A 27,540-nucleotide genomic window follows, 5' to 3' on the forward strand; every position below is an offset into this window, starting at 1 on the left:
GGTCCCCACGCCTCGGGCCGCCCCCGCGTGCTTGGCCCACCTGCACGTACGCACGCACGCACACGCACACGCACGCACGCACGCATGCGCCGCCTCCTAGGCCGTGCGTGCCGCCATCTTGCCCACCGGAAGTTCCAAGATGGGGCTGCGGCTCCTGAGCGCCGCGCTGCTCTTCGTGGGGAGCGCTCTCCCCTACTCCGGACACGACTGGCTCTCCGAGCGGACGGGGCGCCGCTCCTGGCGGGAGCAGGCCGGTGCCCCGGGCTGGCGTAGGGCCCGGCAAGGGAGGTGGAAGGCGCTGCAGGCCCCGGAGGACGGAGCGGCGGCCGCAGAGGGCAGTATCGGTTCAGTCCCGCCTTTGCACAGCGCCCGCGTGTGTTCTTCCCCCGTGTGGTCGCGTTTGAGTCGGGGTCCCTCCTTTTCTGCTTTTCCCTCTGCCTCCAAAATGTACAGACCCAAGCGGCCCCGTTGATGACGACAGTGTAGTGGTCCTGGCAGGAACACCGTATGCTTGTGGAGCTCGGCCTTGTATGCTCAGACTGTTCTGAGGCTCGTCATTCCCATTTTAAAGACTAAAAATTCAGTGGAATCGGGGCGCCTGAGGGGCCCGCTCAGTGGTTGACCGTCTGTCTTCCCCTCAGGGCGTGACCCCGGGGTCCCTGGATCGAGCCCCGCGTCGGGCGGGGAGCCTGCATCTCCCTCTGCCTGTGCCTCTGCCTCTCTCTGTGTCTCTCGTGAATAAATAATTAGAATTTATTTATTATTTATTTAAAGTAAATAAATAAATAATAGGGATCCCTAGGTGGCGCAGCGGTTTGGCGCCTGCCTTTGGCCCAGGGCGCGATCCTGGAGACCCGGGATCGAATCCCACATCGGGCTCCCAGTGCATGGAGCCTGCTTCTCCCTCTGCCTGTGTCTCTGCCTCTCTCTCTCTCTCTCTCTCTCTCTCTCTCTCTCTGTGACTATCATAAATAAATAAAAATTAAAAAAAAAATAAATAAATAGGAATTTAAAATAAGTAAATAGGAATTTAAAAGATTATATTATATATTAGTATGTTAAGATTAGGAATACATATCATTAGATGTTCAGTGCAAATAATATATGATTTTTGTTTTTAGGTTGCGGAATAGCGCCACTTGCAGATGCATTGAAGGGGTCTCGGATAGTAGGGGGCACAGCAGCTCAAATTGGTGCATGGCCGTGGGTAGTTAGCCTGCAGATTCAGTCGGGAAGAATTCTTGCTCACATATGTGGGGGAAGCTTAGTGAAAAATAACTGGGTCCTCACAGCTGCCCACTGTACTAAGGACACTAGGTATGTATTCAGAGCACAAGTCCTCTATTTTATTTCCTCGGGGGATATTTTCAAGCGGCAGAGGACCCTTTGACCTCAGCCGTGCTCAGTTACGCTGTGTGTTTACCAGTAGCCATAAGGCTTTACACCAGCACACGGTTTTGTTGGAATGAGAACTATAAATCAGAGGTCAACACACTTTCTAGAAATAGTAAAAATTTTAAGGACTCTCTCACAGCTATTCAGCTCTGTCACTATAGAACCAAAGTGGCCATAGCTAATATAATTGAATAAGTATGCCGTGATCCAATAAAACTTTATGAACACTGAAATTGGAACAAAATACTTTTTTTAAAAAATTTTGTTCCCTACCCCCCCCCCCCCCAACCATCTACAAGTATAAAAAAACAATCTTTTTGCTTGTGGGCTATGCAAAAAATAGGAGCTAAGTCAGATTTGGTCTCTGGTTGCAATTTGTCAGACTGTGCTTTAAATAATGGCAGTTGTCTTTTAGCTTTTAAAACTATTATATTGTAACTCTGTGTTTGCCTTTCTCACTATTGGATCATGAGTTTTTTGAGGGTTTTTAAAAAATTTTTTATTTACTTATTTATTTGAAAGAAAGTAGGGTACCTGGGTGGCTCAGTCTGTTAAGCATCTGTCTTTGGCTCCGGTCATGGTCCCGGGGTCCTGGGATGCAGCCCTGCATCAGGCTCCCTGCTTGGTGGGGAGCCTGCTTCTCCCTCTCCCACTCCCCTTGCTTGTGCCTTCTCTCCCTCTGTCAAATAAATAAATAAATAAGATATTTAAAAGGAAAGAAGGAAGAAAGCAAGCAAGCATGAGGGAAGGTGGGCAGAGGGGAAAACAGACTCCCCACTGAATGGGAGACCAATGAGGGCTCCATCCCAAGATCCTAAGATCTCATGACCTGCGCCCAAGACAGACACTTAATCAGCTGAGCCACCCAGTGCCCCTGAATCATGAGCTTTTTTTTAAAAAGGGCTATGTATTTTATTTTGTATTCCTTGGACTAATATAGGACTTGGCCTACTTAATAGAAGACATAATAAATGTTTATTGTATGGATAATGTCAGTCTTAGAGAAATAGGATTTACCACAGAATAGAACTCTGATCCGGGCAGCGCAGGTGGCTCAGGGGTTGAGCATCTGCCTTCGGCTTGGGTGGTGATCCCGGGGTCCTGGGATCAAGTCCTGCATCAGGCTCCCTGCAGGGAGCCTGCTTCTCTGCCTGTGTCTCTGCCTCTCTGTGTGTGTCTCTCATGAATAAATAAATAAAATCTTTAAAAAAAAAAAAAAAAGAATTCTCTGATCCTCCTAACCATTCAGTATGAAGCTCTATGAAAAATCCTTTGGGAAGCCATAGTACTGTCCTATAATATCCTTTAGAATTTAATTTTTAAGAGAACAGCTCTCTTGGTGAAGAATGAAAAGTCTATAAGAGGAACTAACACCCTCAAAATTCAATTGAGGGCAACTGACCTGATAGGGTATGTAAGGTTTTAATCTGTATACTTTTTTTTTTTTTTTTTTTTTTTTTAAAGAAAGCTCTGTGCCCAACATGGGGCTTGAACTCATGACCCTGAGACCAAGAGCCTCCCACATGCTCTACCAATTGAGGCAGCCAAGCACTCCTGTATACTACATTTTTGAAAGATGCATTTCAGTTCCATAAATTGACCTCTGAAGAATAGAGGTAGAAAAATAGTAAGATATTAAGGTAAACAAAGGGTATAGAAAGAGATGTAAAAATAAAAGTTTCAGAGTTAGGAATCAATTCTGTTCTTTCAGGGGTGTTTTACAATACGATGCTTTATAAAATGCTATCTTAACTTCTTATTTTTTTATTAAGTAGGGTCCGTGCCCAACATGGGGCTTGAACTCATGACCCCAAAATCAAGAGTCCCATGCTCCTCTGAGCCAACCAGGCTCCCCTAACATGCTATCTTTAAAAACTGCTTTCAGACCTTAAATTGATGGAGGAAAGGTCTGATATGGTTTGAAGATTCTTGGAAAAGCTCTTCTTGCCTATTAAGTCCTGATGTTGTCCTTTTACTGGTCTAGTCCTTTGACACGGTAGGAAAAACAATGAATTTGGATTGAGGAGACCTGTATCCTAGTCTTCCCTGACACTCTGGTGCTGTGACTTTTTGGTGCTGTGACTTTAAGGAAGGTCTCAAAACCTGCAAGACCGGGGAAGGGGGGGTGCGGGCAGCCCCGGTGGCTCAGCGGTTTGGCGCTGCCTGCAGCCTGGGGTGTGATCCTGGAGACCCGGGATTGAGTCCCACATCGGGCTCCCTGCATGGAGCCTGCTTCTCCCTCTGCCTATGTCTCTGTCTCTCTCTGTGTGTCTATGAATAAATAAATAAAATCTTAAAAAAAAAAAAAAAAAAAAAAAACAGACCTGCAAGATGTATGACCTTGGTCAAATAATATAGTTTTGTTATATTGTCATAGAATCTTAGAGTTAAAAGAGGCATTTTAAAGTCGGATCAAGCCTCTGTCCTGTATATGAATCCTTACAAGAGTGAAGTTAGGGGTTGTCTAGTCTGAAATAATTGTTGCTTCAATTTACTAAGCCAGGCATTTGTTTTTCATACATAATTTTCACTAATCTTCACAACCACTCTGCTGTAGGGAGGCTCTGAGACAAATACCTTGCTCATGGCTGGAGAACAATAAAATTGGGGATCAAATCCAGGTTTGCCAGAATGAAACCCCACACATAACCATAACATAACACGTGGCTCTCTACTTGAGGCATCTCATGTGATGATGGACTGCTACCTTGGAAAGAATCTCATTTCATTTTCGGACAGCTTTAATTCTTAGAGAGCTTTTCTTATGTTGAAATAAGTGTCTTGGTTTTTTTTATCTGCTTTCTGAACCCATATATATTCAACCCAATTAGCCTTCCAGGCATTTGAAGATAATGTTCATATTCCACTTAACATTTCTCAAGACTAAATCTTACTGACGTCTTTACTCCTTTACTCAACATTTACTGGATGTAAATGTACGTTATATGCTAGGGACTGGGCTAGGTGCTGAGGCAGTGGACATTACTGAGGTATATTCTCTACTTTTCAGGAGTGTCCTGTGAGAGAACTAACTTTGCCACATTCTATTCCAGCCCCCCCCCCCTTATTTCCTAAACCTTGCACCATCAATTATCCCTTATTCCTTCTTAGAACAACCATTTATTCAAAGACTTGCTCTGAGATTAGGTACTAAGGATGTTAAATATAATTATATATGTATATATAAATTATATATGTATATATATATATTTATATAAATATATAAATAAATATGTATATATAAATTATATTTATATATAATTATAAATTATATAATTATAATTTTTTTACACAAAAAGCCCCGGGGCGCCTGGTTGGCTCAGTCAGTTAAGCATCTACCTTCAGCTCAAGTCATGATCCCAGGGACCTGCAATTGAGCCCCAAGTTGGGCTCGCTGCTCAGCAGTCTGTTTGTCCCTCTCCATCTGCCCCTCTAACTGCTTGTACTAATAAAGTCTTAAAAAAAAATTAAAAGCCTACCAGTAACTGTCTGAGATAGCTATTATCATCTCTGTTTTATACTTGAGGAATCCAGAGATGAGGAAAATTTAGTAACTTGCCTGAGATCATACCACTGTTAAGTAGCAGCCCCCTGACCTAAACCCAGTTCTTAAACGTGTGCTGTTGCATTATACCTCATTTTCTCTAGTATTTTTCAGTCTTCTCTCTGGTTTCTTCCCTACAACCCTCAAACATGTTTAGGTCATTCCATTGTTGTTATTGTTAAGATTTTATTTATTTATTCATGACAGAGACACAGGCAGAGGGAGAAGCAGGCACCTTGCAGGGATCCTGAGTCTCCAGGATCACACCCGGGGCCTTCAGCCCGCGCTAAACTGCTGGGCCACTGGGGCTGCCTTCCATTGTTATTTAAAAGCCCAAGCAATCTATTTGTGAACCCTACCTATTTCTGTACCTCCCTTCGTGGTTGGACTCTCTTTGAGAGGCTCCCTTTTGCTTCATTTGCATTGACTCCTAAAATGCCAGTTGCAGCCTGATTTCTATGGTCAAAACCCACTATTAAAGATCCACCTCAGTGGGGATCCCTGGGTGACTCAACAGCTTAGTGCCTGCCTTCAGCCGAGGGTGTGATCTTGGGGCCCCGGGACTGACTCCCATGTCGGGGTCCCTGCATGGGGCCTGCTTCTCCCTCTGCCTGTGTCTCTGCCTCTCTCTCTCCCTCTGTGTCTCTCATAAATAAATAAAATCTCTAAAAAAAAGAGAGAGATCCACCTCCATCCCAAATCCAATGACTTCTTAGTCCCCATCCAATTTGACCTTTATAATCTATGGTAAAGTTGACCAACACTGTTCTTGAAACTATCTCTTTTCTTCATTTCTAAGTCACCTCTCCCTTTTTAAAAAAAATCTCTCCTTTTCCTTGGTCAGTCTTTGTCATCATCTAAGTGGCAACATTCTCTAGAGTCCAACTCTTATCCTCTTGGCTTATCATCTCTGTACTCTTAGAGATGTCTCAGCAATCACCATGTGCTAGAAACTCCCAAGTCTCTCCAGCTGAGTTATATTTCTAGCTCCCCGCTATACATTTATACTGGAGTCAGTCTCAACCAATTGGAAGATGAATTTTAAAATCCTGTAATCTGGGCAGCCCTGGTGGCGCAGCGGTTTGACACCGCCTGCAACCTGGGGTGTGATCCTGGAGACCGGGGATCGAGTCCCACATCAGGCTCCCTGCGTGGAGCCTGCTTCTCCCTCTGCCTGTGTCTCTGCCCCTCTCTCTCTGTGTCTATGAATAAATAAATAAAATCTTTAAAAAAAGAAAATCCTGTAATCCTAAAAAATAATAATAATAAATAAATAATAAAAAATAAATAAAATCCTGTAATCCTGTTCCTTCTCTATTCTTTCAGATAATATCACCAAATAGCTCCATTGCCGACGAGTTAACTCACTGCACAATATCTCTTAAGTTTGTTTCTTCTATCTCAGTACTCCATACTGATTAGAAAAAGATTCAGAATATCAGTCTCCATATGCCTAGCTCATTGCTCATCACTTACACTAGTTACACTTACACTACTGTTATGATAACTATCCTAATGAGTGTGAAGGGTATCTCACTGTGGTTTTAATTTGCAATTCTCTAATGACTAGTGATGTTGAGCATCTTTCCATATGCTTATTGGCCATTTGTGTATCTTCTGTGAAGGAACATCTATTCAAATCCTTTGCCCATTTTTAACTAGGATTTTTGTTGAGATGTAGGAATCCTTTTTATATTCTTGATATTAAGTCTTATCAAATATATGATCTGAACATATTTTCTCTCATTCTGTGGGTTGTTTCACTTTTTTGATAATGTCCTTTGATGCATAAAAGTTTTCAGTTTTAAGGAAGTCCAATTTATTTATGGTTACTTGTATTTTTGGTGTATATCTAAGAAATCATTGCCAAATCCAATATCATGAAAGTTTTCTCCTGTGTTTTTTTTCCTGTGTTTTTTCTTCTAAGAGTTTTTTTTTTTTTTTTTACTTTTATATTTAGGCCTTTATCTACTTTGAGTTAATTTTTGCATATGGTGTAAGGAAAGTGTCCAGCTTCATTCTTTTGCATGCATATACAATTTGCTAGTACAATTGGTTGAAAAAGTCTGTCCTTTCCCCACTGAATTGTCTTGACACTTTTGTTGAAAATCAGTTGAGACAATATGCAAGGTATATTTCTGAGCTCTCTATTCTTTTTCGTTGGGGTGTATGTGTGTGTATGTGTATCTGCCAGTACTACAGTGTTTTGATTACTGTACATTTGCAGTAGTGTTTGTTTGTTTGTTTGCAGTAGTTTTGAAGTCTGGAAATGTAAGTCCTCCAACTACATTCTTCTTTCTCAAGATTATTTTGGCTATTTGGGGTCCCTTGATATTCTGTATGAATTTAGGATGGGTTTTTCTATTTCTTCAAAAAATACTGGGATTTTTATAAGGATTTTTTTTTTTTGGATTTTTATAAGGATTGCATTGAATCTATAGATTGCCTTGGCTAGTATTGTCATCCTAACAATATTGTCTCCCAGTTGGTGAACATGGGATCTTTCCATTTATTCATGTCTTCTTTATTTTTTTTTAAAGATTTTATTTATTTGTTCACGAGAGACACAAAGAGAGAGGCAGAGACATAGGCAGAGGGAGAAGCAGGCCTGCTGTGGGGAGGCCGACGCAGGACTCAATCCCAGGACCCTGGGATCATGACCTGAGCCAAAGGCAGATGCTCATTCACTGAGCCACCCGGGCATTCCTCATGTCTTCTTTGATTTCAGCAACGTTTTACAGTGTTCAATGTATACAGCCTTTTTTTAATCTCATGGACTGAATATAAATTAAGGAAGGAATATAAATTGAGTAAGTTTGGAAATGAAAAGAAAGATCATTTTTTTAAAGTATTTATTTATTCATGAGAGAGAGAGACAGAGGAAGAAGCAGGCTTCATGCAGGGAGCCCAACATGGGACTCGATCCTGGGCCAAAGTGCTAAACCGCTGAGCCACCTGGGCTGCCCGAAAGATCATTATTTCAAAGTAGCTTAAAGTAGTGATTTTTTTTTTTATACAAAATAGAACTAGGGCTTTAAAATTTTTTGGTAGGCTTTCTAGAGGCCACCTAATTTACTTTTAAGAGAACTAAATATCTTCTATTTCCTTGGGAGAAATTCTAGGAAGTAGAATTGCAGAGTAAAATACAGTGAAACTTGGAGCACCTGAGTGGCTCAGTCGGTTGAGTGTCCAACTCCTGGTTTTGGCTCAGGTCATGATCTCAGGATCCTGGGATTGAGCCCTAAGTCAGGCTCTGTGCTCAACAGAGAGTCTGCTAGTAACTTTGTCTTCCTGCCCCTCTGCCCCTCCACCTGCTCTCTCTCTCAGATAAATAAATCTTTTTAAAAATACAATGCAACTTCTATAAACTATTGATACATGCTGCCAGGAAACTATTGATACATGCTGCCAGGATACCCGTCTATTTATACTTTCCACATGAGTAAGAGTTCCTTTGCTCTTGTGACTGTGTTTTTTTTTTTTTAAAGATTTTATTCATTTATTCCCGAGAGACACAGAGAGAGAGAAGCAGAGACATAGGGAGAGGGAGAAGCAGGCTCCCTGTGGGGAGCCTGACATGAGACTCAATCTCAGGACCCCAGGATCACAACCTGATTCAAAGGCAGACACTCAACCACTGAGCCACCCAGGCACCCTTGTTTTTGTGACTGTTATCTGTCCTGAGCATTATTGTCAAATACACACACACATTCACCAGCTTTGCCAATTTGAAGGATGAAAAGGAATTTCAGCGTTTGTAAATAGCAATGTATAAAGTAAAAGATCCTCCTTCCTGATCCATTTCCAAATGTAACAACTATTAAATGCTTAAGGTTTTAATTGTTGATTTTGACCAACAAAAGAGTTTTTACTTTATTTATTGTTTTTTTTAGATTTTCAAGAATCCACTAGTTGCTTCCTGTTTTATATATGTAATGTTGTCATACTTTATTTTTTTGTTGTTGTTGTCATACTTTATTAAAAGTTCTTTCTCCTATCAATGCTATGTATTCATCAACATTTTCGTTCTAGTTTAATTTTTATAATTCTCATGCTAATATCCAAATATTCCATCTAAAACTTCAGAATTTACAAAAGTAAAAAAAAAAAAAATAATAATTTACGAAAGTAGAGGGAATAGTTTAGTGAATTCCCATGTATCTATCACCCAACTTCAAGTTACCAGCTCATGTCTAATCTTATTTCATCTTTATCCTCACCAACTCCTTCCTTCAATTATTTTGAAGCAAATCACAGATATACCACTTAAAGTATTTCTAAAAGAAGACTTTAATTAAAAGTTTTATATTAAAAATTTTTTACATTTAAATACTTAATCAGTTTCAAGTTTATTTTACTGTTTAATGTTTTTCAGGTATTTAGTTTTATTTCACTTTTCAAACTAGTTAATTAGCTAGGTGTTCCAGTAGCACTTACCAAATAATTCATTCTTTGGTCAACTGGTAAAGAAGTGCTACCTTAAGGGATCCCTGGGTGGCACAGCGGTTTGGCGCCTGCCTTTGGCCCAGGGCGCGATCCTGGAGACCCGGGATCGAATCCCATGTCGGGCTCCCGGTGCATGGAGCCTGCTTCTCCCTCTGCCTGTGTCTCTGCCTCTCTCTCTCTCTCTGTGACTATCATAAGTAAATAAATAAAAATTAAAAAAAAAAAAAGAAGTGCTACCTTAATCATATGTTAAAATCTCATGTACTCCAGTCTTTTGTTTTTGTTTTGTTTTTTTTTTTTCCAGTCTGTTTTTGGACCTTCTATTCCACTGATCTTTTTTTCCTTTCCTACATCATCATATTTTGGTTTTTATTTGATGTGACTTTATGTACATGAAAGTAGGATTAAAGTTTTATTAATCTAAAATGAGAAAAACAAAAACTAGGAGATTAAGAATATTTACTCAGTTAAATAAATATTTGTAATAACATTTATTCTCTTTCAGAGATCCTTTAATGTGGAGAGCTGTGATTGGAACTAATAATATAAACGTGCATCATCCACACTCCAAGAAGATAAAAGTTAAGGCAATCATTATCCATCCAGGCTTCAATTTGGAAACTTTTGTAAATGATATTGCACTGTTTCATTTAAAAAAAGCAGTGAGATATAATGAGTATATCCAGCCTATTTGTCTACCTTTTGATATTTTCCAAAAACTGGACCAAAACACAAAGTGTTTTATAAGCGGCTGGGGAAGAACAGAAGAAGAAGGTAATTATAATCTGAATTTTATATATAGATTTTTTTCCTGATTATTGGAGAGGATGAACCCTTTTATATATTCATCTCTTTATATCATGAGTTTGAGCAATAGATCTTTATAAACCATTTAAAAGCAAGTGTCTTTTTTCTTATATTTTGTCTTGCTTTTAGGAAAGAGAAAATTATCTTCCAGAGCAGAAATAGAGATTTTCTCTGGCTATAATGCTAAGATACTTGAACCTCTAAACATTCTCAGAGAGAATGATGTTTCTAAGTGTTTTTATAGTTCCTGAAACTCAGAGGTGATAGAGCCAGCTCTGTAAGAGCATTGCTTATCTTAAGCTTATGGCTGTAAGGAATCAAATTTAATGTCCTTTTTATTTAATACCCTGTTTAATATCAAAGAGGTTGAGTGCTATATATTTTCTTTAGTGCACAAATGGGCACTAATTATCAATTAATTGAACTATCATGAACTATGAACACATAAATGTAGAAAATAGTCTCTGCCTCTGGTACTAACAAGAACTACCATTTGGGACCACTTACCATGTTTTTGGCCCTTCTAAATATATTATTGTATCTTCAAAATGTTCCTATTAGGGAGTTAATGTTAATTATTCCTATTTGAACGGATCAGGAATTATGGATCTTAGAGGTTGAGAAGCCAGGATGCAAATCCAGGTCTTCTTTATTCAAAAGCCTGAATAGCTAAGTACTACATTAAATATGAACTGTTCTTGAGGAAATCAAAGTCTAGTTAGCAATATATGAGATCAAGTGCTGAGACTCTTTTTTCTATTCCTCATAGAAACTAGCCATTTAAATATGAGTGGAGGGGCTCCTGGGTGGCTCAGTTTGTTGGGCCTCCAACTCTTGATTTCAGCTTGGATCATGATCATGGGATGGAGCCCCACACCAGGCTCCCCACTCAGCAGGGACTCTGCTTGAGATTCTTTCTCTTTCTCTTTCTTCCTTTGCCTTTTCCCCCACCACCCCAGGACGGATGAATAAATCTTTTTTAAAAATGTGTAGACTAGGGGCACATGGCTGTCTCAGTCAGAAGAGTATGCAACTCTTGATCTTGGGGTCATGAATTTGAGACCCACAATGGGTGCAGAGTTTACTTCAATAAATAAACTTTAAAAAAAACTTTTAAAATAATTAAATAAGTGTAGATTATTTAGCTATGATACAGATAACTCTATGAAAGATTTGTGAATTATTATTTTTCTTTTTTTCTTCTGTGAATACTGTTTAAACAAGTTAAGATAGTGGGACACCTGAGTGGCTCAGCGGTTGAGCAATGTCTGCCTTCGGCTTAGGGCATGATCCCGGGATCTGGGATTGAATCCCACATCAGGGCTCCTTGCAGGAGGCCTACTTCTCCCTCTGCCTGTGTCTCTGCCTCTCTCTCTTTCTTTCTCTCTCTCTCTTTCTCTGTGTCTCATGAATAGTTAAATAAAATCTTTAAAAAAAAAAAAACACAAGAAAGCGATGTGTAGGGAAAAGAGTATGGGCTTTAGAATCACAGACCTAAGTCTGAATCTCGGCCCTAGATTGTACTAGCTAAATGACCATGGGCAAGTTATAGACTCTTTAAAAACAATTAGAATAACATTGACCGGAACAGCTTCCATTTATTCAGGGCTAGGTACTTGATAAAATGCTAAGCACTTTAACCCGTTTCTCATTTAATGCCCCCAATAACACTATGAGAAATATTATGATGTGGATAAATAAACAGATTTGAAGAGGTTAAGTAAGCTGCCAAAGTCACACAGCTAAGTAAGGAGTGAAAATTCAATGCCAGGTTGGCCTGCCTCAAAACTCATGTGTTTCTATTATCATCTTTCACAATGTCATATATTTTTGTGATCTGCAAGATGAGAATAATAATACCTGTCAGCTGATTTAAGGATTAAGTTGGCTCTCTAGCAACATGGTAGATTCCATGCACACACCAACCTTCCCAGTGAAAACTATTAAGAGAGAAAATACATAGGTCAAGGACTGAGTGTGAAGACTGGAACTTACATAACTGAAGCATTGAAATTGGCTTTTATCTTGATGGTATTTGCCATAACACTGAATGTGAATTTTTGTGGTTTCGTGGGCCTTGAGAGGATTGAAGAACAAAGCCCGCTCAAGTGTGTGGGCAGAGATTCTCATGAAGCTGGAGCCAGAAGGCTATACTCTGGGAATGAGTCAGACTCATGACCCAGCATGTAGTTCATCTATACATAGTTCACTTTAAATATGATATGGGCAGGTTGAAAATAAAAGGATGGGGAAAGATATACCATGGCAACTTAATCAAAAGTGAACTGGACTGGGGAAAAAAAAAAAGGCAGGAAAGGCTACACTAATATCAGATAAAGTAGAGGTAAGAACAAATAAAGCTAGGGGTCCCTGGGTGGCTCAGTGGTTTGGTGCCTGCCTTTGTCCCGGGGTGTGATCTTGGGGGTCCCAGGATCGAGTCCCACATCAGGCTCCCTGCGTGGAGCCTGCTTCTCTCTCTGCCTGTGTCTGTCTCTCATGAATAAATAAATAAAATCTTAAAAAAAAAAAAAAAAACTACTAGGGACAGTAAGGAACATAATAATAATGATATAAAAAAATCCACAAAAGAGACATAGCAATCTTATATGTGTATGCACCAAACACCAGAGATACAGTTTCTTAAAAACACACAAACATACATATATGACCCAGCAATCACACTCCTGCACATTTATTCCAGAGAAATGAAAACAGGTCCATACAAAAACCTGTTAACAAATGTTCATAAAAGCTTTATTTGTGATACCCAAAAGCTGGGAAAAACTAAATGTCCTTCCTTAATTAGATGAGTGACTAAACAAATTGTAGCATATCCTTAACATGGAATGATACTAAACAGTTAAAAATTATATGCATTATACATGCATCAACTTATTTTTTTTTAAAGATTTTATTTATTCATGAGAGACACAGGGAGAGAGAGGCAGAGACACAGGCAGAGGGAGAAGCAGGCTCCATGCAGGGAGCCCGATGTGGGACTCGATTCCAGGTCTCCAGGATCACGCCCCAGGCTGAAGGCCGTGCTAAACCGCTGAGCCACCTGGGCTGCCCCATGCATCAACTTAGATGGCATTATGCTGGGTGAAGAAAAGAGCCATTTTCAAAGGGCATGTACTGTATGATTCCATTTATATACCATTCTCAAGATGGCAAAATTACAGAGATGGAGAACTAATTACTGGATGCTAGGTGTAAGACGATTAGGTAGCCTGAGGAGATCTTTGTGATGGTTAAATAGTTCTATACCTTAATTGTGGAGGCAATTATAAGAATGTACACATACAATAAAGTGGCACAGATCTACACATACATTGTACCAATGTCAATTTCTTGATTTTGATATTGTATCTCTTCAGTTACACAGATGTAACCATTGCAGGAAATAGGATAACAAGTGCACTGTACCTCACTGTACTATCTTTGCAACTTCCTATGACTATAATTCTTTTGAAATAAAGTTGTTTTTTTTTTTAAACAAGATATAACCAAAGCATCCTCAACCTCCACCCCTACCTCCAGGATTTCTAGGAAAACTGCTTAATTGAAGGGGGAAAAGGTAGAAATTTTCCAAGAAAACATAATTACAAATACCACTCAAATGGAGTTGTTTCCCCAAATCATTCTGAATAGAAAGATTCAAGCTTAGGATTTAGTTTAAATAAGTCATAGGCTGATAAGGTCTCTAGGTTCCTGAGAGGATCAAATACAAATCATTTGTACAGAAACTAAATTTCATCTAAGACCTCAAAAGAATTCCACCTGATAAAGTTTCAATGAAAATGGATTATAATTGTAAAAATTACTAAACACCAAAGCAAACAAGGCATTATGAGTGAGAGCAGAAACAGTAGACATCTAAATAAGACCCACAAAAATTTCAGATGTTGAGATCAAATAATAAAAAGTGTTTTAATGTATTATAAGAAATAAAGGAGATATGCTTAAAAATATGAATAAAGGGACGCCTGGGTGGCTCAGCGGTTGAGCATCTGCCTTTGGCTCAGGGCGTGATCCTGGAGTCCCAGGATCGAGTCCCACATCAGGCTCCCTGCATGGGGCCTGCTTCTCCTTCTGCCTGTGTCTCTGCCTCTCTCTCTCTCTGTCTCACATGAATAAATAAATAAAATCTTTTTTAAAAAATATGAATAAAAAGGAGCTATGAAAAAAAACTAAACAATTATAATAATTAAAAAATATAATAATTGAGGAGCACCTGGGTGGCTCAGTTAAGTGTCTGACTCTTGACTTTGGCTTAGGTCATGATCTCAAGGTTGTGAGATCAAGCCTATGTCAGGGTCCATGCTGGGCATAGAGCCTGCTTAAGATTCTCTCCCTCTGCCCTTCCCCCTCAGTTCATGTGTGTGCTCTCTCAAAAAAATTAATTAAAAAATACAATATTTGACATAAACTCAATGGACTAAATTAGTGCCAAGTCAGAAAATACTTAGGATTCCACAAATTAAAATCAACCAGATCTAGCTTACAAAGTTTACCAAACACATAAAGAGAAAAATCATAATAATGAAAGTCAACAGAAATAACAGATCCTCCAAGGATCTCAGATACTAATATTTTAGGTATAGAATACAAAATAAGTATATGTGAATTGTTTGAAGACATTAAAAAGTAGAATTAGAAATAAGCAATAGACTATCTAGAATGACCAGGCAGATTTAAAAGAGAACCAGGGGTGCCTGGGTGAGTTGGCACCCAGAGTTGGTGCCAAGAGTTGGTTAAGCATCCAACTCTTGATTTCAGCACGGGTCATGATCTCAGGGTTGTGAGATTCAGCCTTGTGTCAGGGTCCATGCTGGGTATGGAGCCTACTTGGGTTTCTCTCTCTCCCTCTCCTGTTGACCCTCCTCCAAAAGAGAACCAAATGGGATCTTTAAAAATGAAAAAAAAAGGGGGGGGGGGCGGGGATTCCCTAGGTGGCTCAGTGGTTTGGCGCCAGCCTTCAGCCCAGGGCGTGATCCTGGGGTCCCAGGATTGGGTCTCCCATCAGGCTCCCTGCACGGAGCCTGCTTCTCCCTCTGCCTGTGTCTCTGCCTCTCTCTCTGTGTGTCTCAAATAAATAAATAAATAAATAAATAAATAAATAAATAAATAAAAAATAAAAATAAAAACGAAAAAATGTAACTGCTAAAGTTTGTAACTCACTGGACAAATTAATCAGACTCAGCTGAAGAGAAAATTTGTGAGCTAGAAGATATACCTGAAGAAATTGCCTAGACTGGCACAGAGGAAATAAAAGATTATGACAGTAAAGTATAAGAAGGATGGAATAAAAAAAAAAAGATGGAATAAGAAAGTCAAATATACATCTAATGAGAATGTTAGAAAGAATGAATGAAGAGAATAGAGGAGAGGCAATATTCAATGGATGTGGGTTGAAATTTTTCTATAACTGATGGAAGACATGAATCCAGATATCCATGAACTGAAACAAAATATAATTCCTTTTCATACATTGTAAGGAAGTTGCAGAACAAAAACAAGAGATCTCGATACAGCCAGGGGAAAAAAAAAAAAAAAAAAGTCCTTACAAAATAACTACAGGTTAGCCTTCAGAAAACTTGAAAGCAATAATGACAGTCAAAAATACAATGAAATATCATATCATGGTCAAAATACTGAGAGAAGGGACGCTTGGGTGGCTCTGCGGTTGAGCGTCTGCCTTCAGATCAGTGCGTGATCCTGGAGACCCGGAATCGAGTCCCACATTGGGCTCCCTGCATGAGCCTGCTTCTCCCTCTGCCTGTGTCTCTGCCTCTCTCTCTCTCTGCCTCTCATGAATAAATAAATAAAATCTTTAAAAAAAATACTGAGAGAAAATAAATAAACCTGTAATTATGTATCCAAGTAAACTATCATTGGAGAATAAGAGTGAACTAAAACTGAGTTTACCACCAGTAATCTTTCACCAAAGGAAATAAATGCGTCAGAAAGGAGAATGATGCCACAAAGGAGGTATGTAATGCAGAAGTGAGCAAAAAAATAGATAACTATATAGGTAAATATAAATAAATACTGTATACAACAGTGGTTCTCACCTAGGGACAATTTTGTCCCCACAGGACATTTGGTACTGTCTGGAGAAAATTTTGTTACTACTGGGCAGGCTGTAAGTAGGTTACTGGCATCTTGGTAGAAGTCAGGAATACTGCTCATCATCCTTCAGTGCACAGGATAGTCCTCTCACCTTTCACAACAAAGAATTATCTGGTCTATAATGTCAATAGTGCAATGTCAATATAATGTATAATTCATGGAATTAAAAAAATGATACCTAAATATTGGGGGGAAAGCCTGTATTTCAGAATGGATCAGAGTTAAAGTAGTCTCAGTATATTATTATTCAGAAGTGTTAAGATACTAATTAATATTTGGGATCCCTGGGTGGCGCAGCGGTTTGGCGCCTGCCTTTGGCCCAGGGCGCGATCCTGGAGACCCGGGATCGAATCCCACGTCGGGCTCCCGGTGCATGGAGCCTGCTTCTCCCTCTGCCTATGTCTCTGCCTCTCTCTCTCTCTCTCTCTCTCTCTCTCTGTGACTATCATAAATAAATAAAAAATAAAATTAAAAAAATATTAGATTTAAGCATGATTGGTCAAATTTGAATAATAGAAATAGAGGATATAAAACTTGGAATAAGTAACATGGAATAAGAAAATAAAGACAAAATCTTAAGAAAGGAGAAATCAGCTTAGGAAAAGAGAAAAATAGAAAGCATAAAATAAGACAGTAGAAACAAGCCTAAATATATTCATAATCACAATAAATGTTAATGGACCAAACCACTAGTTAAAAGACAGATAATCAGATTAGGGAGTAGGAGATCCAGCTTACCTCGAGGGATACCTAAAATGTAAGGATATGGAAGGATTGAAATAAGACAATAGTAAATATATCAAGTAAAATTAAAAGAAAGCTAGTATCACTATACAAATTGTTGGCAAAATAGACTTTAAGGCAAAAGAGTTAGGGATAAAGAAGGTCATTTTTATTTAGAAAAGCTTCAACTCACCAAGAAGCTAGAACAATTCTGGACTTCTGAGCCTAATAAATAGGACCCAGATAATATTAAGGAAAAATAGAATTGTACGACAAATGTTAGAACTCCTTTATGATAGTAGAGAATACAACTATTTTTATTCTTACCAAATCAAACAGATGAAAACTTAGTAAAGATTTGGGATATTTGCGCAACATAATTAGCCAGCTTGATTTAATAGCCAAATCCATGCACTCAAAAATTCAGAGGCTTTTATCTTCTTAAGTGCAGGTGGAATCTTTATAAAAATTGACCACTTGGGGCACCTGGGTGGCTCAGTTGGTTAAGTGTCCAACTCTTGGTTTTCAGCTCACGTTATGATCCCAAAGGTTGTGAGATCAAGCCCCACAAGTCAGGCTCCTCACTCAGCAAGGAGTAGGCTTGAAGATTCTCTTCCTCTACCCCTCCCCCCCACTTACATGCACATCTTCTCTCTCTCAAATAAATCTTTTTTTTTTTTTTTAAATTGACCACTTATTAGGCCATAAAGCAAAACTCAAAGTTCAAAGGATAGGTAATGTACAAAGTATGAAATCTGATTATGATTAAGTTACAAACAATAAAAGGAATGGGAATTTTGGTTGTGATGGCATGGGGAAGTCGGCAAATCCTCTTCTCCCAAATAAATGTAAACTGAACAAAATTGTCAAAACCAACCATTTCAGGGTCCTGGAAACCAACCAAAGAACACGACAAATTGAGAAATATTTGTTTATTATAAACAACTATAAATTGGAGTTAAAAGAGGAATTTTTGGTTTTCTTGCTTTTGGGTGCTCGCAACTCCCTTCTCAGATCAGTCAGTGAGGGCAGTAGTTTTACCTAGGCCGTGAAGAACAGAATCTTGTTGCCAGAGGATATGAACTCTATTTGGAAAAGCAGTTGAAAATCCAGGATAGCATCATTATCAATAAAAGTAATGAACTCAGCAGCAAGATACAAATGGGGAAAATCCACAACTCTACTGGCCTGGGATCATAGTCGTAGATATAGCCGGCAATAGCAGTGAGAAATTTGACAGAAAAATCCCAGAAATGAGAGAGCTGTAGACTGGCTCAGTAAGCTCTCCAAACATTCTTGCCTTACTGGGAAACCATACATGTGTGGAGAAAATTCGAGAAAACTCACAAAAAAAGTGGAAGTCAAGGTAGATTTGAAAACTGACTGAGGATGCCTGGGTGGCTCAGTTAAGTGTCCGACTCTTGATTTGGCTCAAGTCATGATCTCAGGGTCATGAGATTGAGCCCTGTGTCAGGCTCTGTGCTGACACCGAATCTATCAAGAGTAGTATAAATAGAATTCAACATAATCAAGATGAGTTTATCCAAGGAATTTAAGGATGGTTTCATGTTAGAGTCTCTTTATGTAGTTGACCTCATTAACTGATCAAAGGGTTTATTTTTTTAAAGATTTTATTTATTCATGAGAGACACAGAGAGAAAAAGGCAGAGACACAGGCAGAGACACAGGCAAAGGGAGAAGCAGGCTCCATGCAGGGAGCCCGATGTGGGACTCCATCCTGTGACTCCAGGATCACGCCCTGAGCCAAAGGGAGATGCTCAATCACTGAGCCAACCAGGCGTCCCTGACCAAAGGATTTTTTTAAAAAACATGATTATCCCAATAGGTACAGAAGAAGCCCTGTTAAAAACACAACAGTCAAAAAACAAAACAAAACAGTCAAGGGACCCCTGGGGGGCCCAGTGGTTGAGCGTCTGCCTTTGGCTTAGGTCGTGATCCTGGGGTCCTGGGATCGAGTCCCACATTAGTCTCCCTTCAGAGAACCTGCTTTTCCCTTTACCTATGTCTCTGCCTCTGTCTGTGTGTCTTTCATGAATAAATAAATCTTAAAAAACAAACATAACAATCGAGAGGTGGAAGTGAACTTCCAGAACCTGAGTAAGGTTATCAACCTCTGGACTACAGAACATCATTATTACAGAAAAACATTTCTTTTAAAATCAGGAACAACTTTCTCCACCATCACTACTGTCATCAATATTATAGTAGAGATTCTACCATGTGTAGTAACACTGGAAAAAGATGCAAAAACATGTATGACTTAGGTAATAATAAAAGAGTCATTATTCACAGGTGATGTGACCATCTGCATTAATAAAGAATCTATAAGACACTGGAATTAATAGTCAAGTAAAATGTCCAGATATAAAACCAAAATACCAAAATCTATTTCATTTTTATACACTCTCAATAGTTAGGAAATGTAATTTTCAAAGTTAACAGATGTCACACCCATGAGGATATCTATAGTCAAAAGTTAGAAACAAGTGTTGACAAGGATGTGAAGAAAGTGGAACACTTATTCATTGCCGGTGGGAATATAAAATGGAATACAGCTTGGTAGTTCCTCAAAGTTTTATTTTTCTTCTTTTTTTTCAAAGTTTTAAATATATAGTTACCATATGACTCAGAAATTCCACTCCTAGGGCAGCCCGGGTGGCTCAGCAGTTTAGCACCTGCCTTCGACCCAGGGCATGATCCTCAAGTCCCAGGATCGGGCCCCACGTTGGGCTTCCTGCATGGAGCCTGCTTCCCCCTCTGCCTGCCTGTGTCTCTGCCTCTCTCTCTCTCTCTCTCTCATGAATAAATAAATACAATCTTAAAAAAAAAAAAAAGAAATTCCACTCCTAGGTATATACCCAAGAGAAATGAAAACATGTCCACACAAAAACCTGTACTCAAATGCTCATAGCAGCACTATTCAAAATAGAAAACGAAAACGAACAAAACACCTAAAGATCTATCAATGGATAAATGGATAAACAAAAAGGAATATATTCATACAATGGATATTATCTAGCCATTAAAAGAAACAAAGCACTGATTCATGCTACAACATTATGCTAAGTTAAATAAGGTCAACATAAAAGCCCACATATTGTATGATCCTATTTATATGATGAGATGTCCAGAATGAGCAAATCATAGAGACAGAAAGTAATTTAAAGGAATTAAACTATAAACAATGAAATTAAACTATAAACCAATAACAAAAAGATACCTGGCAAATCCAAAAATACTTGGAGATTAAACATGAATTAGTTAATAGTACTGTACCAGTGTTAAATTTCTTGATCTTTTTTTTTTTTTTTTGATGGTCCTGATCTTAATAAATGTACTGTGGTTATGTAAGAAAATGTCCTTGTTCTTAAGAAATACACACAAAAGTATTTAAGGATTTAGGAGCACATTGTCTGCCATTCACTCTCAAATGATTCAGAAAAATTTATATACACACACACAATACAAATGATAATGCAAGTGTGACGAAAGTAAACAATTGTTGAATTTGAGTAAAAGGTATTTGACAGTTCCTTGTACTACTCCTGGTACTTCTCTATTATTTTGAAATTATATCTAAATCAAAAGTTGCCAAAATAAATACAGGGGCACCTGGGTAGCTTGGTCAGTTAAGCATCCAACTCTTGATTTTGGTTCAAGTCATGACCTCAGGGTAGTGAGATGGAGCCCCAGGTCAGGCTGTGTGCTCAGTGTGGAGTCTGCATGAGGTTCTTTCTCTCCCTCTCTCTCTCTCTCCCCCTTGCCCCTCTAAAATACACATACATACATAAATCTATCTTTTTAAAATAACAACAGATGAAACAAAAATACTAAAGAATCTATAGGAGGTTGGCATATGGCTGTTTACTGAGAAATTCTTTCATATTTGCTTTAGTTTTCAAATTTTTCAAAATAGAATGTTGAAGAAAGTTAATAAAAGTTAATGTTTACAATAATACCAAACTGATTATGTAGCTAAAACCAAATCTAACAAAAGATAGCAGGCCTTTTATGGAAAAGATCCTAAAACATTTTTGAGACACTAAAGAATACCTAAGTAAATGGAATGGTATAACTTTATGCTTGAATAGAACAACTCAATGTCATAAAGGTGTCAATTCTATCTGAAACATTGAAAACAAAACAAAAACAGAAACAAGGAATGATAAACCCTAACATGAGTTTTGAGAGAATTAAAAAGCTCATTCTAAAAGACCCAAGCATAGCCAAGACACTCCTCCAAAAGAAAAATATGTTGGAGGAGTTGCCATCCAGAAATCGAGGTTTATTTTAAAGCTATACTAATTAGTCTCTGTTATATTCTAAGTGACCAGGGAACAGAAAAGAAAACCAGACATCTGTTTCTCAGCTCTCTGTCTCATTCACTTTGAAAATCTCTAGTTATTTTTAAGAGCTCTACACCAATACGGTATTGGTATTGGTATTGTTCAGATGTGTAAATTGGGTGGTAGGTTCACAGGTGTTCATTATTACAGCCTATAACTTCTATGTTACAAATATTTGTTTATATATGCAGCCAATATTACCTTAATTATTTTTAAATAAAGGGCAGAAATGTGGCTGGCCTCTGAGAAGCCTCTGAGAATGCATGCCATTAGGGCATATTTTATTTCTATTTCCTGTGCCTATTCTTTCTGCATATAGATTATTTTCTCAGGCTGCCTGTCATCATAAAGTTGAAGTTTGGCTGCAGGCTGCTTTGAACTTAAAACTAAGCAGTCATGTGACGATAGTGGAAAAGGTTTTCCTCCAGCAGCTACAGTTAAAACAGTGCTAGGGAAGCAGTCCAACTGGCTAGATTTATATTTAATATAATACAATATGTATTCCTAGACCAGTCAGTGTCCTAGGAGAATGGAATGGAATAGTTCTAGGAATGGAATAGTTAGGTCATCTGCCCACCTACAGCCAAGGGGACAATGGGGAAGGATGCAGGGCACACAAAATACTCAAGTACCATATGTGACAACAGCAACTCGGAGACAGGCTGATAAGATCAGATGCTGCTGTTACAGAAGCTTCTCTATGGATAAATCTTACAATAATCTGTCCTTTAATAGTTCCTGAAGTGTTAACCTTTATTTTCCTATTTTTTCCATAGCAAAGAACCAGTTATGTCCAGGAATTAACAGAGAAGTTAAGGGAGTATATGAACTAAAAATCTGCTTCATTTGCAATGTAGACCATCCTTCAAGACTTAGCATTCGGAAAATTTAATAAAAATTATTCACAACTTACACCCTGAGACTAATCTCAGCATTTACCTCCTTGGCCCTTGACAATTTTTAAATAGCCTTGTTTTGTGAAAAGTATAGATCCTGGGCAGCCCCGGTGGCTCAGCAGTTTAGTGCTGCCTTCGGCCCAGGGTGTGATCCTGGAGACCTGGGATCGAGGCCCAAGTCAGGCTCCCTGCATGGAGCCTGCTTTTCCCTCTGCCTGTGTCTCTGCCTCTCTCTGTGTGTCTGTCATGAATAAATAAATAAAATCTTAAAAAAAAAAAAGTATAGATTCTTGGGACACCTGAATGGCACAGTTGACTGGGCATCCAATTCCTGGTTTCCACTGGGCTCATGAGCTCAGGGCTGTGAGATCGAGCCCCACGTGGGGCTCTGCGCTCAGCAGGAAATAGGCTTGAGATTCTCTCTCTCCCTCCCTCTCCTTCTGCCTCCTCACAAATAAATAAATAAATCTTTTTTTAAAAAAAGTAGAGACTTTTGAGAGACTTTCAAGAAGCAGAGGAAAGCAAAAATAATAATAACCTGAAATTCCTACTCTCTAGAGATAATTAACATTTGGTGACCATTCTTCCACAGTCTTCTTAGACATGCATGCATTTATGGATACAGCTTTACCTAGTTGTTGAACCACTTTGGAAAGAAAACCTATTCAACACGAACATTTTATGTTACTGTCAAAATGCCTGCTCTCCAAAATCATTTACTGTTTTTTTTTTGTTAACAGGTAATATTACAGATGTGTTACAGGAAGCAGAAGTGCATTATATCTCTCGTAAGATTTGTGGTTCTGAGCAGAGTTATGGGAAATTTATTCCTAACACTTCATTTTGTGCAGGTGCTGAAGATGGGATTTTTGATACTTGCAGGGTAAGAACAAACGATTTTCCTTTGAAATATTTTCTAAAGCTAGAAAGAAACTTCGACAAGGCCTTTGAACACTTTCTGGTGAGGTCTTAATTATCAAGTACTAAATTCTTTTTTCTCCTTTTTAACTACATTCCAATAATCCAAATCCTCTTGCTTTCCTGATTCCTTGGTTTCATGGTCAACTTTAGGCAAAATCTGCCTGAAATATTTCTTTTTTTATTACTACCTTTATTGAGATAATAATTTACATATATGCAATTCACCCATTTAAAGTGTACAACTCAATGGTTTTTTAGTATATTTACAGAACAGTACAACCATCATCATAATCTAATTTTAGAACATTTTTATCAACCCGAAAAGAAGCCTCTATGCATTACAGATCACTCCCCATTCTCTTCCCACCTGCCCTGGACCTGAGCAACCACTAATCCCTATAGATTTGCCTATTCTGGAAATTTTGTATGAATGGAATCATTCAATATGCCGTCTTTTGTGATTGGCTTCTTCCACTTACCATATTTCCAGGGTTCATCCATATTGTAGCATGTATTAATACTTTATTCGTTTTATTGCCAAATAATATTCCGTTGTATGGATGTGCCTCATTTTACCCATTCATAAGTTGATGGAGATTTGAGCTATTTTTTTTTTTAGATTTTATTTATTTATTCATGAGAGACACGCAGAGACACAGGCAAGGGAAGCAGGTTCCCTGTGGGGAGCCCGATGCAGGACTCAATTCTGGATCCTGGGATCACACCCTGAGCCGAAGGCAGACACTCAACCACCGAGCCACCCAGGAGTCGTGAGATAGGAGCTATTTACACTTTTTTACTATTATGAATAGTTTCGTTATACACGTTTGTGTATACATTGTCTATGCATAGATATGTTTTTGTTTCTCTTGGAAATTTCACCTAGCACTGGAATTTCTGGGTCAATGTTTCACATTTTGAAGAATGGCCAAACTCTATCCAGAGTGGCTGCACTACTTTACGTTCTCGTCAGCAATACGAAGACTCCAATTTTTCCACATCCTTGTTTGCATTTGTTATTGTCTTTTTGATCATAGCCATCCTTGTGGGTGTGAAGTGGCATTTCATTGTGGGTTTAATTTGCATTTTCCTGGTGACTAATGATGTGGAGTTTTTCATGTGCTTATTGGCCAGTCATTTGTACGTCTTCTTTGGAGAAATGTCTATTTCTCTTTTGCCCATTTTTATTTTTATTTATTTATTTATTTATTTTTAAAGATTTTATTTATTTATTCATAGAGACACACAGAGAGAGAGGAGCAGAGGCGCAGGCAGAGGGAGAAGCAGGCTCCATGCAGGGAGCCCGACGTGGGAGTTGATCCAGGGTCCCCAGGATCAAACTCTGGGCTGCAGGCGGCGCTAAACCGCTGCGCCACCGGGGCTGCCCTTGCCCATTTTTAGATTGAGTCATTTATCTTTTTTGTTATTGAGTCATAAGCATTTTTAAATATATTCTATATACATGTCTCTTACCAGATATGTGGTTAGCCGGTAACTTCTCCCATTCTGTGGTCTCTCTTTTCATTTCCCTGATGATATCATTTGTAGCATAGAAGTTTTTTATTTTTATGAAGTTGATTTATCTTTTTTGTTTTGTTTTGTTTTGTCTCTTGGACTTTCTGAATCTTTCTTTATCCCTCTTTTCTTCACTACTTCTAAATATATCAGCACTTCACTCCCAAGTGGTATCCCCATGCTCTAAACTTTTCCTACTTATTCTGGTTTCTGTAATCCAGGGTTTATCTTTCCAGTGTCCTTTGCTTTCAAAATTTTGCTGAATAAAACAGTAGAGAATCTAATCTAATTGAACTGCATTCATAAGCAAAACATCCTTGTTATAAAAAAAAATAACTATTCCATGCCTGCCTTATAGAGAGAAGCTGAAAACATCTTAGAAATACAGTCCTTAGGGCACCTGGGTGGCTCAGTCATTGAGCATCTGCCTTTGGCTCAGGTCATGATCCCAGGGTCCTGGGATTGAGTCCCACATCAGGCTCCCCCCAAGGAGACTACTTCTCCCTCTGCCCACGTGTCTCTCTCTCTCTCTCTCTCTCTGTGTCTCTCATGAATAAATAAATCTTTAAAAAAAGAAAAAGAAAGAAAGACAGACAGACAATCCTTGGGACACCTGGGTGACTCAGCAGTTGAGCGCCTGCCTTCGGCCCAGGGCTTGATCCTGGAGTCCAGGGATCCAGTCCCACATCAGGCTCCTTGCAGGGAACCTGCTTCTCCCTCTGCCCATGTCTCTACCTCTGTGTTTGTGTGTGTGTGTGTGTGTGTGTGTGTGTCTCATGAATAGATACATAAAATCTTTAAAAAAAGAAAGGAAGAAAGGAAGAAAGAAAGAGAAGAAAGAAAAAGAAAGAAAGAAAGAAAGAAAGAAAGAAAGAAAGAAAGAAGAAAGAAGAAAAGAAAGAAATACAACCAAAAAACAGAAAGAACCCTCCCCGAAAATCCTCCCCCTCCCTCCCGCATCCCCCATAACGCCTCCATCCCTCCCGCCTTCGCCTCCCTCCCTCCCCCTCCTCCTCTCTCTCTCTCTCCTCCCTCCCTCTCTCTCTCTCTCCCTCCCCCCCCCTCCCTCCCTCCCTCCCTCCCCCTCCTCCCTCCCGCCCTCCACCTCCCTCCCTCCCGCCTCCCTCCACTCCCCCCTCCCTCCACGCCCTCCTCAAAGAAAGAAAGAAAGAAAGAGAGTCCTTAATCTTTAGGGGCTGAAACTGTTCTCTCAGTGTCCTTGCTGTTTTCCATGATTACCAGTCCTTCATAAGAGTGTTTTGGTGGAATGACAGTATTGCGTAAAGCAGGCCAGACATTTGTTATTTGTAATAGGACTGAGAGCCTTAGCCGTTTATTCCTGTTACCTTGCACCTGCCAACATTCACACTTAGAAAGATGCCATCTCTTGCAAGATACCGGTTCACTCCTCTCCACTAGTTAGCAAGGCACACACACACCTTAAAGAATGCTTCGTCCAGGGAAGCCTGGGTGGCTCAGAGGTTGAGCGTCTGCCTTTGGCTCAGGGTATGATCCCGGGACTACGGGATAAGTCCCTCAATCAGGTTCCCAGTATTGGAGTCTGCTTCTCCCTCTGCCTGTGTCTTTCTCTCTCTCTCTCTGTCTCTCATGAATAAATAATAAAATCTAAAAAAAAAAAAAGAGAGAGAGAGAGAGAATCCTTTGTCCATCTTAAAGTTACACTTTTCACAGCATTAAGCAACAGAAGGACTCTATTAGTACTTACAGTATCTTGCATACTATTTCCCCAGTTATTTCTTCAGAATAATTGTACTAAAAAAATCCAAACAGGGCAGCCCCGGTGACTCAGCGGTTTAGCACCGCCTTCAGCCCTGGGCCTGATCTTGGAGACCCGGGATTGAGTTTCACATCAGGCTCCGGCCACGGAGCCTACTTCTCTCTATGCCTGTGTCTCTGCCTTTCTCTCTCTGTGTCTCTCATGAATAAATAAAATCTTAAAAAAAAAAAAAAATCCAAACAATGTGATTTGTAGAATTCTGGTTCAAAACCATGTAGATAGGAAGTTATTCACCACCTCCAACTCCTGTCTGAGTTGGAATATAAAACTGAAAAATCTATGGCTTTTTATAACTTGAAGGTATATGGAAAATGTGTATTTATGTAAATGTATGACTAATGTGATTAATTTATTCCAGCTTTACTGTTGTTTAAAGACTACTAGAAGCAACTAACACTATTTTGGGACTTTTTTAATAGGGTGATAGTGGTGGACCATTAATGTGCTACTTTCCAGAACATAAACGATTTTTTGTAATGGGAATTACCAGTTTCGGATATGGCTGTGGTCGAAAAAATTTTCCTGGTGTCTATTGTGGGCCATCCTTCTATCAAAAGTGGCTGACAGATCACCTGTACCGGGCAAGCAGTAAAAGTATATTTAACATTAATATTCTACTTGGACAGGTCCTTGTAGCTTCAGGTTCTGTTGTCTTGCTAGCAATTCCATAATGAAATTCTGGAGAACCTCTATTTTACATTGTGTCCCTTTCCATGTTCTACATAATGAAAATCATTTATTCTTTTGACAAGTGACTGCCCACTTACACTTCTCATGTGAACATTTTTTGGAACAAAAGGATTGTGACATATTAAATATTTGATTATAAATTTGGCACTGAATCACATGCTTCTTTGATGTATTTTGATTTTTTTTTATAATCATAATCTCACATTTGGAATACTTTCCTAGAGTTTGTATAGAATATTCAGTTATTAAATATATACTTTATGTAAATAAATACCAAATAAAAAAGAGTTTATAATTAAAATGAAA

At 38.9% G+C, this 27,540-nt stretch overlaps 1 protein-coding gene across 2 annotated transcripts; it reads left to right on the forward strand.

The window, feature by feature from the left end:
- Positions 1–78: 78 nt before the first annotated feature.
- On the forward strand, positions 79–27,540 carry TMPRSS12 (transmembrane serine protease 12). 2 transcript variants are annotated; one of them, XM_038577657.1, is made up of 5 exons: positions 89–335; positions 1,122–1,317; positions 9,891–10,159; positions 23,051–23,193; positions 26,964–27,540. In XM_038577657.1, exons 1-5 carry the CDS (start codon positions 140–142, stop codon positions 27,213–27,215), a joined length of 1,056 nt encoding a protein of 351 aa, XP_038433585.1. In that variant the 5' UTR covers positions 89–139; the 3' UTR covers positions 27,216–27,540. The 2 variants fall into 2 exon arrangements, with proteins under 2 accessions (XP_038433586.1, XP_038433585.1); XM_038577658.1 differs by lacking the exons at positions 23,051–23,193; positions 26,964–27,540 and adding an exon at positions 22,191–22,495 and having other exon boundaries at positions 79–335.

Source organism: Canis lupus, chromosome 27 (assembly GCF_011100685.1).
Source record: "Canis lupus familiaris isolate Mischka breed German Shepherd chromosome 27, alternate assembly UU_Cfam_GSD_1.0, whole genome shotgun sequence".
Taxonomy (NCBI): Eukaryota; Metazoa; Chordata; class Mammalia; order Carnivora; family Canidae; genus Canis; species Canis lupus.

Excerpts from the sequence above, each read along its gene's own strand:
- TMPRSS12 (XM_038577657.1), top strand. The coding sequence starts at position 140 with ATGGGGCTGCGGCTCCTGAGCGCCGCGCTGCTCTTCGTGGGGAGCGCT. Across the intron at positions 10,160-23,050 it reads GGGAAGAACAGAAGAAGAAG|GTAATATTACAGATGTGTTA; the intron begins GTAATTATAATC and ends TTTTGTTAACAG. Across the intron at positions 23,194-26,963 it reads GGATTTTTGATACTTGCAGG|GGTGATAGTGGTGGACCATT; the intron begins GTAAGAACAAAC and ends CTTTTTTAATAG.